This window comes from Pholcus phalangioides, unplaced genomic scaffold (genome assembly GCF_987345545.1).
Source record: "Pholcus phalangioides strain wild (caught in Gottingen) unplaced genomic scaffold, Ppha-v1.0 ptg000008l_1, whole genome shotgun sequence".
NCBI lineage: Eukaryota > Metazoa > Arthropoda > Arachnida > Araneae > Pholcidae > Pholcus > Pholcus phalangioides.
The window spans coordinates 26,966,226-26,978,357 of NW_028301601.1; the positions used below are offsets into that span (position 1 = coordinate 26,966,226).

Below are 12,132 nucleotides of genomic sequence, written 5' to 3' on the forward strand. Positions count from 1 at the left end.
CTATTCATAAACCTTATATATTATGCAATGCGGAGACCGATATGGTCGAATAACAGAAATGGATGCTCGTGCGAGAGTTGCCAAGTTGATGTACGAGCCAAGTGCGTTTGGTTAGAATAGCACCAAAAAACGCTTCACGTCATGTGACCATGGCCCCACAAAAAGGGGGGGGGCCTCTGTGGCCTACAATGGTGCGAATATTCAATCTACACACTTCACTCACAACTTCAAACATAGGTGGCAGCACTGAAATTCACACACAATACTGGATACGCACTCAGATTGTTAGGTACCCCCCCCCCCCCACACACACACACACAATTCCGACACAACTTAATCCGTACTAAGTTCTTCATGGCGATAAACTGAACTTGTGGTTGGATAATGATAAAGCTTTTTGGGCCCGAGACGATTCTTAGTATTTTTATTTGTTTTTCACGCTATAAATTCGCAGTTGAGGGGTCCGGTGGAAAGTCTAGATCCCAGCCTAGGGGGGCCCCACTCCAAGACGCACGTGACATCGAACGATGCAATTATTTTTTCATAAGTAAAGTGGTCATGATTCGTAGAAGTCATAATTTAGTTCGAAACACCCCCTCCCCCTCTCAATTTATAACATTGTTTTTTGTATTGATCGCTAACAGATCAGAGGAGGAATAGAGGAGCTGGACCCTAAAGACCTCAGCGAATGCCTGATCATCCAGCCCCTGAAACCAATACCACTACAACACGACGTGTCTCCCCCGGAACCTGCGGATGCTGGACTGGGGCGTTCTCCGAGAGTTTCCAACATGGGATTTGTGCCTGATCTGTGTCCAGGTGAGTTTAGGGAATTCTCACCAAAAATATTACGAGGTAGACAGATTCTTTTACGAATGTTATACAGTCGAATCCAGTTTACGAGTGGCATGGTGGTAAGATGCTCGTCTACCATCGTGAAGGTTGTTGTCAGGGTCCCGGGTTCGAACCCAAGGGAAGATGTCGATAAGATATTTTCCCTAACGAACTCGAGGCGACCACCGATAGACAGCGCCTTCACTTCCAACCCATCTCACTAATGGCAGTAAATTGCAATATAGTGATATGGCCAGAGTTGGTGTTTGGTGAAGTAGTTATAACGAACTCCAAGAGACCGGAGAAATCACTTCTTTATAACGAAATTTCGTTATAATGGAATTCCAGGTTTTTGCATTGTTCCTATGTAAATTTATCTGAGGAATTAGAAAAGTATCCGTTAAAACGAGATTTTCACTGCAACGGTATTCGTTAAAACGGGATTCGACTGTATGTGTATCCATCGATATCTTTCGGGGTTATGTCTAAATGGATAATTAAATTCTTTCTTACAGGGTTTGGCATATCAGCCGAGACCAGCAGTAGCAGAAGTGGTACGGGATTGGGAGGCGGCAGCAGCCAGACGTCACCTTCTAGTCACCACGGTAGTCCACGGACTATGAATGACCAGAACGAAAGGTGAGCCCAGCATCTCGCATTTCAATATTACTGGCAGGGTCAGTGTGTTAACCCCCCCCCCTTCCAGGGCTACGGGGCGAGATCTCGGAGTACTATGTGACGTCACTGCTCATGTAGACGGGGCTAACTCTGTCTCGTTAGCCCCGTCTACATGAGCTCTTTCCTCTTTCTCGTTAGCCCCGTCATGTAGACGACATCCGCACACGAAAATGTGCTCTTTTTTTACATTTTAGTTGCCAATTTTATTGTTTTTTTTAAGAGATTGATCTCTCGTTCATGGTTTTGTTTTGGGCCACAGGTACTCGTGCGTGGTATGTCTATAATCTTCTTATATAATCTATAAGCTAAAAAAATGTACTATATCCAAGAAATAGTTGGTAAGTAATAGTGCATGTGAGAGAGATGACGCCACTTTTAGGAATGGAAGTTGACGAGTATGTGTGGACGCGCGTGCGCATAGACGCGGTGGACGAAAGCACTACCTCCTATATACAGGAGGTAGGTATATAGGAGGTAGTGACGAAAGACAGTGTAAGGATAATGTCTATATTATAGACATTATCCTTATACCGTCTTTCGTATAGACTCTATAACTCTATGTAAATATTATAGTATAGAGTCAATAAATCTTGCATGTATTTTGATATTAGCATTCAAAATAATAATAATAACTTCAATCATTTTATAGAAGGATTTTTTTTTTCTTTATTTGCTTCCCCTGTTTTTATGTTGAAGTTGTACAGGCAATAACGAAGTCCAAGTCTTCTATAAAAGCTACGCCTAATTAAAATGAAAGCAAAGAGATACTCAAAAATTATTAGAAAGCAAACGATAATTGAAAGTATCTGTCTCTAAAGTTGGCTTTCAATCAACCCAATAAAACATAAACCCAATGTACATGATTCGCAGGCCCGTGGCCAGAAATTTCGTTCTGGGGGGGAACCAAAGTGATAGAAAATATCTTTTGCCCTTTTTTCGGTCATTTTCTCACATTTCGGGGGGGGGGGGGGACAGACTCCCCCGCTACGGCCTTGGTGATTCAACTGAGATGGATCCCGGAAAAATACTCGCAGTGGGAGTTACCTCATAAACAAATGAAAAATTCTTATTTCAAAATGTTTAAATGGTTGAAAAGCAAGCCAATATATATATATATATATTGGGATATACTTCATATATATATATATATATATATATACTGATGAAAATAATAGGAAAGATAATTTTAGAAACATAATCAGTAAAATGGGCAGTACACAGCTTTTCCTATCGTAAATATATCAGCATATTACGATAGCAAAGCGGGCGCTCTAGGTTCTGTTTCAGCAATGACGTCACGCGTGACGTCAGCTTGTACCGATCCCTTCATGTTAGAACTCCTTAATACACTCCTTATATGAAGGCGTCTTACTTCATGTCATGAAACAGATATGAAAAAATATGATATACGTCATAAACAGTCTTGAATCACACCACCCCACCCCTTCCAAATAGCCCAATAATACAGGATGATTCAGAAAAGATGGGAAAAAGATATGATAGGTCATTGACAAATGCATGGTCGCTCATTTTGGTTCGAACAACCCACGGTTCTCTTACGAGTTGAATGGTGTCACTATCGGTAGAGCATGATACTCCTAATCCCAGGGTCGTGGGTTCGTGCCCCACGTTGGGCGGACGTGATTTTTTTCCAGCATACTCACACCCCTTGGGGAACCCAGCTTATATCTCTCATGGAGGCAGAGCGGGAGTATGTTATGTGATGAAGTTAAGTGAAGAGTCACCGATTTGGGAATTCTCATTGACGAGTGGCTTAGGTTTTCTGAACATTGTTCAGCGGTGGTCAAAAAATCGAATAGGATGCTTGGTTTCATTTCCAAAAAGGTCTCTTCGCGTTCTCCTAAAGTCATTCTTCCGCTTTTTCGAGGCTTAGTTTGTCCTGGACTGGAGTATGCTGTAAGGTTTTGGAGACCATACCTACAGAGGGACTTGGTTGAAAGGGTGCAGAGAAGAGCTACGCGTGTTCTTATGTAAGGGACAATGCGAGGTTATGGTGTCGCAGGGAATTTTTCTCTAATAGGGTTGTTAATAAATGGAATAGCTTACCTCCGGAGGTAGTAAATTGTAACACAATCAATATGTTTAAAAAGAAATACATGTTGGGGTAAATCGAGAGTCTATTCATACTTAGAATAAGACAACCATAAGTATTCTTTATGGGTATTGTATAATATTTCATCATGTATATATTATATATATATTGTTTGTAATTGCATTTTTGATTGGGTTGCTGTACTTTTGAAATATATGACATCCATATTTATTATGAGCATCTTTTTCTCTGCCACCTCGTTGGGAATTTTGCCTGTTGAGGTGTTGTATTTGTATATAACACACCAATACAGGCAATTGTCATCAAGGAATGCATGGTCTAACATGAAACGCAAACGCGCTAGCGTGTTTCGAAATGGCCACTCCGCAAACTGGCATTCCTGTTGAAATTTATCGGGAGAAAAAGAACATCATACATGCTAATGGGGGCGAAGAAGAAACCGTACGCAGACATAAATTTCACACCATGAGAAATGCATGTCTGCTTTTTCAGTATTACTATAGTGTGCCATTATCCCGTACTTATAACTGTTAGAACGGTTGCACGATGGAATAATTTCACCGGGCTGGCGGCATTCTTTGATGACAATTGTTTTGTATTGGTGTGTACTATCGCCTCTTAAAGTTTTCTCCATCTTTTCTGAATCACCCTGTATACGGAAAAAATTAGTCTGTCCCGTATTTTACGGGACTTTCAATGAACCAACATTAGTCACGTCTCCTGACGCATATACTAACGAGTGTGATTGTATTATCAACTGAAATAGATCCAAGGAAAATATTCTTAGTGGAAGTTATCTCATTAGCAAATGTAAAATTTCTTATTTTAAATTCTGTTTTTTCTATTCCCGTTTTAACGAATACCATTATAGCGAAAATCTCGTTTTAACGAAACATTTTCTAATCTCCCCGTAAGTTTACATAGGAACAATGTAAAAATCTGGAAATCCTTCATAACGGAATTTCGTTATTACGAAGTGATTTCTCCGGTCTCGTAGAGTTCGTTATAACGGGATTCAACTGTACAATAATCCAAAAGATAATCTTGGAAATAATTCATAATTCAGTGGAATGGGTTGTGCAATGACTGAAAATTATTGTAAATGACAGGTTAGCAAATCGGGCGCACTCGACTCTGTTTGAGCAATGACGTTACGCATCACGTGAACTGTTACCGACTCTGGCACGTCATGAAACAGCCCTTACTATATAGCACTGTTTTCATATTACGATAATTATACATCTTTTTTCTTTGCAGGACCACGAACTCTTCCGTGGCAAGTTTACCACCGATTTTAAATTCCCAAAGTCGCACCTCATCTTTGGCGAAGCAGCAGCAGCCCCCGGTGGTACAAACTAACCGATGCAAACCGCCGCCATCTTTAACGTCATCCAGGATGGGAGGTTAGAATCTATATTTATGTATACAGCGTATCCTGTGCTAGCACGGCCTTTATATGATCAACCGTCCGTCGTAGAGGTATGATTCCAATTCAAAAATTGCTCAACAGGTTTCAAAAATTACCCTGTATGAGTTTTGGGAGTGAAAATACAGGGAGTAACAAAATATTGAAAAAAATCTAGATTTTTATACGGTCCCCCGTGCTCTAAATTCCAATTAGATTAAATTATGCCTTGTATCTCCTGAGGCTAACAGAAAACATTTCCATGTTTCTAAGTGCAATATTCATAGAGGTTTTCAAATTCGAAAAACGAGGGAAATTTAGGAATGAACAGCGTTGAATATGCGTTAAAACGGTTTTTTCCACATTTAACTCTGTTCTTTCCCGAATTTCTGCGAATATTCCACTTACAAACACTGAATTTTTTTTGGCATCAGGAGAGAAAGGGCAACAACTTTCTAATTAGAAGTTAGAGCACGGGGGACCGTATAAAAAATTTCGATTTTCTTTTTATTTTGTTACTCATTGTATTTTCACTCTCAAAACTGGTACAGGGTAATTTTTGAACGCCTGTTGAGCATTTTTTTAAATTGGAATCGTACCTCTACGATGGACGGTTGATGAGATGATAGCCGTGCTAGCACTTACGGGACACTCATTACATATGGTATGTATAATGTTTTTAACTAATGAAGAAAAAATTTCCTCCTGAAATACAGGGTCAGTGAAAAGTCCTTGACACATTTAAAAAATTGATAGCAATCAATTGGCAAAAAAAGAATTCTGTTTTGCATTAAAATGATTGCCATGTAACGCGACGCGTAGAGGTTTTTATTATATATGTACATTTAAAAAAACAGTTGAAACTGATACAACGTCACTCACAGGTGACGCTGTATCACGATAACTCTGCATAATACCTGAAATGCGAAGGGGTTCATCCATCGGCCAGAGAATTTCCGATTGAATAAATCAAATTCTCCCCGTTGTGAATGAACGCCGACCTACTATTAAAAGATTTTTTACACAAGCTCCTACGTAGTGAATTTATAAGATAAGAATCGTCCCACCCCTTCTGGAGGTGGCAATGATTATCCAGTATTCATACAGGGCCGCAACTGGAGTGGGGGAGGGGAGTCGGCCAGATGCCCCGGGTGCTAGACCAGAATGGGCGCCGAATTCACTCATTAGCTGCTTCTTCTACATGCAAAAAGCGTCAAAATACCGGCTTGCCCCGGGTAACAAAGTATCTAGTTGAGGCCCTGGTAGTAGTTCTCAACCTATCATGTTACCGGGGAGGGCATCACTTACAATTTTTCTCGTTTTGGGCTCTGAGCCCAAATTATTCCCAAGTGGCTCTCATAAGCTAAACATTTATATTCTGTCCGGTAAAAATACCCGATATTTTTTTATATCAGAAATCGAAAGAAAAATGCGTATAAAAAAATTATGTGAAAGAGTGCTTATTTGACCAAAATTTATTATTTAAATAATTGGATGCAGGACGCAAACGCTTTATAAAGCGTGTCCTCTACAATATTCTCCAATATACAGGGTGTCCTATAAGTGCTAATGAAGCCTTTATCTCATCAACCTTTTGTAGTAGAGATATGATTTCAGTTCTAAAAATGCTCGAAATGAGTTCAAAACTTGCTCTGTATCAGTTTTGAGAATTAATAGAAAAATCGTAACATTTATATTGTCCCTCCAATCTTCTAACTTCCAATTAGAAAGTTTTCTGAGTCCAACAAAAGAGATTCTATGTTTTAACTGCAATATTCGGAGAGATATTCAAGTTCAAAACCTGAGTAAAGTTGGAAAAGGACAGCATTAATGAGAGAACGGAGTATTGTGTCCACTAGTTTTTGCTGTTACAGTGACCCCCCACGTATAGCGATCATTCCATTGCAACGACCGGTAGGATAAGTCCCAAATGTTTTCATAGAACGACTATCATATACGTTTTACTTTCGATACAATGACCCTCCCAATATAAAGTCTGTTTGCGATGGGACGAAGCGGGTCGTTATATCGAGTTTCGACTGCATTCTCCAATTTTCTCAGGTGTTTGAATTACAATATCTCAATGAATCAATTAAAAACATGGGATTTCCTTTTTTGGGCTCAGAAAAGACCGGGCGCTAACTTTTTCGATTGGAATTAGAAGACAAGGGGACCGTACAAAAATTTAGAATTTTTTACTTTGTCACACACTGTATTTTCACTCTGTAAAGTGATACATAGAGATTTTTAACCAATTTTGAGCATAAATTGTAATTATACCTCTACGGAAGACGGTTGATATGGCAAAGGCCGCGTTAGCACTTACAGGACACGCTGTATTTAGGATAAACTCTTGAGCAGTTAAAATAATTTCATGGTGCATTTTGTATTGATTCTAGAATGTCCTTTTTTCGCCTTACGCGCGTTCACACCATAGACTAAAGATATACTACTATTATTACTCTATGGTTCACACATTCCGCAAACAGGTCAGCCAGAGATTCGAAACGTATTTATATGAGAATTCATGTTTTAAACTCCATTTGTTCCAGAATAGTCAACAGAAGTTATGCTACTTTTTTTTGCATGTGCATTAAGCACATTTATATTAAACTAGCTGATACCCGGCGACGTTTCCCGCCCTGTAAAAAATTTACTCATATATAGCTTATTAATTATTTCTTAATCAAATATTTCTGCATTAAGTAAAAAAAAATTACTTTAATTATTAAATATTTTAATTAAAAACTTCAGGCAATCGCTTGTGGATGCACAATATTTTTGTTTGTCCATCTGGTGTGTAGACGTACAAATTTTTAGGATTACCAACACGCGAACAGGCGACGTAAAGCTGTCCGTGTGAAAAACTGGGCTCAAGTAGGTTGATACCTGCCACTACTAACAACTGGCCTTGCGCTCTGTTGATTGTCATGGCAAAAGCTAAACGAATCGGGAACTGTAATCGCTTTAAAGTGAATGGCATTTCTTCAGTGATAATTGGGGTACGTGGAATGAAGACGTCTTCTTCTCCAGCACATCCAGTTAGAATCGTTGCTTCAATGATGTAATTGTGCAATTTCTTCACGCAGAGTCTGTTGCCATTGCAGAGTATCGGCTCTCCAAATTTCGTAAAATCATTTTAGGTGCTCCGACTTTGAGGGTCAAGTTGTGTGGTGGCACACCCGGAATATCCAAAGAGTTCAGAAATTCTGCAGGATACAGAACTGTCTGCGCTGTGTCTGTGACAGTGTCAACCGATTTATAAGATGTGGAGTCTCCCGGAATAATTTTTAGGATTTTTCCGTTGATCTTGTTCACACTGTCATTTTTCGGTGCCAGAATCGCACTCTCGCAAAGCCACTCATGGTTTCGGTGATTTTGTTGAATGTTTGGGAAGACGTGGTCTGCAAGTTCTTGAACTGAGTTTATATATATAATAACTGGCAAAATCCATTTGGGAACGTTATCAGTCCAGTGCTTGAGTCTACGGGAATTCTTCCATTGCCAAGTTTGATCAACTGATGTGAAAATGATAGCAGTGCTGAGTCATTTAGCAGTTGAACTCGCATGTTGGTGGATAATGATAATTTTTTAGCTTCGTGCCAGAGTGTTGATGTCCTAACAAACTCGAGGCGACCACCGATAGACAGCACCTTCACTTCCAACCCATCTCACTAATGGCAGTAAATTGCAATGTAGCGATATGGCCAGAGTTGGTGTTTGGTGAAGTAGAGTGCTGATGATTTTAGGCAAGCATTGAGTTCATCAGCTGGCGTTGAACATTTTTATTCCCAGTTTTATCGCCGTAGTTGTTGTTCTCTGTTGTTAGTGACGCCATATGTCCAGCTTCTGCAGCGAATATTATTCAAACTCCTTTTAAGCACTTTTTAAATTGAAACTATACCTCAACGATGGGTGGTTGATGAGATAAAGGCCACATTAGCACTTACAGGACACCCTGTATACATGCAAGCAAAAATATCTGGCGCTTCCAGGGTTTTTTTTAATTACTGGGAGGATTGGAAAAGTGACAAACCATTATAAAGGAATAAACTGTTATGATGGCAGCGTTAAAGATGTGACAAACTATTGTAAAGACATATATTCACGTCTGAAATGCATTGTTGGGAACCACGGTAACCAAAGTAAACGTTCCGAAAGTGATTGTTGAGGCCCCAAAACCAGTGGTTCTCAACCGGGGGCCATATGGCCCCAGGGGGGCCCTAGGATATTCCAGGGGGGCCACAGATGAAAATCATGCAAAAGGGGAGCCACGGCTACTGATAAGGGGGCCACGAAGAAATTTGTGACATTAAATTTTTTTAGTCACTCTGACTAAAAAAATTTAATTTCAAACAAAATGCATAGAATGTCGTAATTTTTCCCTATTCAAGTAACATTAACATGAGGAAGAAGGAAATAAAAAAAGTGGTTCATGTAATCTCGGTGGTTTTACGACTTGGGGGTGATAGTAGGCCCTGACACAAACTATAGAAGAGGTTTAAGCAAAATGGAATAACTGTAAAGACAGAAAATTGTGTGTTCAGACTTTTCATTCAAAGGAGGCTGCCATAAAGAAAACAGACAAAGGTTTATTGACCATTCATTGACATTCTTTTGAGTGCTGGTAGTAAATGTAATCCAAGAAGTAGATGGGGGGAAAATGAAAGCTTGTAAAAAACCCATCGTTTTCATGCAATTACAGAAGGATAGCCATCTAGTTTAGCGCAAAGCTATGTTCAGCCAGCACTGAGTGGTCTGATGGGGAATATATTTGTAAAAATCAAATAGAGAATGATTGCTCGGGGGTGTTTTTTATGAATTTTGAAAGGGGGTGCCAATCCATTGCCTCTGTTGAAAAGAAATAAAGTCGAATTCAGTTATAACGAACTCCGAGTGACCAAATCATACATGAGGGAAAATACCTGCAAAATTTAATTTTTTAAAACTACATTGCTGTGATAATGTATTGGGACAGGGGCAGCTTGTGCAAGGGGTGCAGCGCATCCGGGCAGCAGGTTGTAAGGGGCGGCAGCGTAGACTTTACTTAAGACAACAAAATTTAACACAGTAAAAAATCACGACATCACGCTTTTAAGTCCTACTATACCTCGACAACGGAAACGTTGAGAAAATAGACAAGGCCTCTGAGCGTAATACCAGAAAGCTATCTGGGCGGCTCGAGACAAAATATGTACCCGTGTGGGACTTATTTTTTGCACCTCCTACCTATTGCTCCCTCCATAGCCCCTACCTCCTGCGTCAGGGAATCTTTCGTAGGGCCCATGCCCGATTTTCCACGGGGCCCCTTCTACAGTTAATTTATAGAGTGAAAAAAGAAAAATTGTAAGGATTAGTCCGGGCCTCAAGCTGGAGTCCTGTCAGCCCTACCCTTAGAAGGTCATGCCCCTCCCACACAATTTATCCAAACAATTCCCAACAAAACATTTTTTCCGGCCCTTCATTTCGGATTTTGCACCCCTCCAGAGCCGACAGTTTGGTTTTTTTTGGCCAATGGAATTTTTTTTTTACCCATTCACCCCGGATTTAGCATCCTCTTAAGCGGTGCCCCATGTGGCCGCAATGGGTCGCATGGCCAAGCGCCACCCCTGTACTCTATTACAAGGACCATGTGTGCATTTTGGTTCCCTCACCCATGGCCCCCACAAGAGCCCGGGATAATTCTCATAATTTTTTGGCTTTTTCAGGCTATAAATTAACTATAGAAGGGGCCGTGAGAAATCTGACTGGGGGGGGGGGGGCTGCAAAAGATCCCAGCCTAGGGGATAAGTGATGATGGCTCACAAAAATAAGTGCTCTTTCACGGATTAAGTTATCTGGCATTTATTAAGAATGGTAAAGTAATTCTAGAACAAAAAACAAAGACCAAAAATTTTTATACTTTATTTTGGTACTTTTTCCAACTGGAAGTATGCCTCTAGGACCAATGGTTCGCCAGTAAAAAATGCCATATGCCCCGTTACCTATGCGCCCTGTATATTAAATATGGTACGGACTGTTATGTGAAATATTGTGCTGTGCTTAAGCCAACTAGCATGTTGCTTCGTTCGCCTGCGAGAGAGCGGTCACATTATGAACCGAAAAGCCACTTGAAGGTAGCTTGTCATCCAATGAAATATCAGATTTTCACGTATCGAAATTGAAGTCAACTAACTAATAATTTTCTTATTTGAAAATCTGATTATTTATATTTTCCGATAGGCTGGAAATTCTGATAATGAATCATTATTATGTTCACACGAACAGTTTTGTCACTGCATACATGATTTCTCTGGAATGAATGGTTCAAACATATATTTAAAAAATTTTCACAAGTATTTTAGTTCATTTTTTTTAAATTCATAGTAGGGCTACAACATGAACCTATAGCCTTGATACATGTATTATTGTTGAAAACGATGTGGAAGGTTGAACTTTTCAATTGTGATTCATTTGTGTGGCTACTCCCTCATTACTACTTTTATCCGCATGACGAGAATAAAATTAACAAAACTGCGTGCTACCACTTTTTGCGATTTTTATCATTATAAGAATGCATATTTTGGAAGCTACAACTGACATTTCTCAATGAAACCATAATTATTTACACACAACTAATTTGGAAATAATAAAAATTTCATCCAGTACAGTAACTTGATGACATTGTGCCGTCTTCAAGCGCAGAGTTTGCATTGATTAAAAATATTTTTTTTTAATTGGACTGACACAACACATAAAACATACAAATCAAACTGAGAAAAACACAAAACAATAAACTTCACAAAAAGTAACATTACGATGATACAGACCCTTTGTGACCCCAAGGGATTTATTATATTTTTACTGTATTCTATTATGTTTATTCTGCTTTTTCGTTATTTTCATAAATTAAAAATTAATCAAATTAAATTCAAAAATATTTAGACTTCAGACAATTTTTGAATAATTATCTTCTAATGGGAAAACGGGGGGGGGGGGGGAGAAAGAGGAAGGGGGAGTTGAAAATTATTCATGTTCGCAAGGGGGGGCCACAGGAATGAGAAATGGTTGAAAGGGGGCCATGAGCAAAAAAAGGTTGAGAACCACTGCCCAAAACCATTGTTGCCCGACAGTTTTTGCCCATTTCGGGCATTTGCCCAGC

General features: G+C 39.5%; 1 protein-coding gene across 3 annotated transcripts in view; it reads left to right on the forward strand.

The window, feature by feature from the left end:
* Positions 1-12,132, forward strand: part of LOC149084125 (uncharacterized) — an 81,958-nt gene that overhangs the window by 65,977 nt on the left and 3,849 nt on the right. For all 3 annotated transcript variants that reach the window (XM_089234468.1, XM_089234467.1, XM_089234466.1), the window contains exons 7-9: positions 645-819; positions 1,350-1,473; positions 4,844-4,989. In XM_089234468.1, the coding sequence (XP_089090594.1) occupies positions 645-819; positions 1,350-1,473; positions 4,844-4,989 (445 nt within the window). The remainder of the gene's footprint in view (positions 1-644; positions 820-1,349; positions 1,474-4,843; positions 4,990-12,132) is intronic.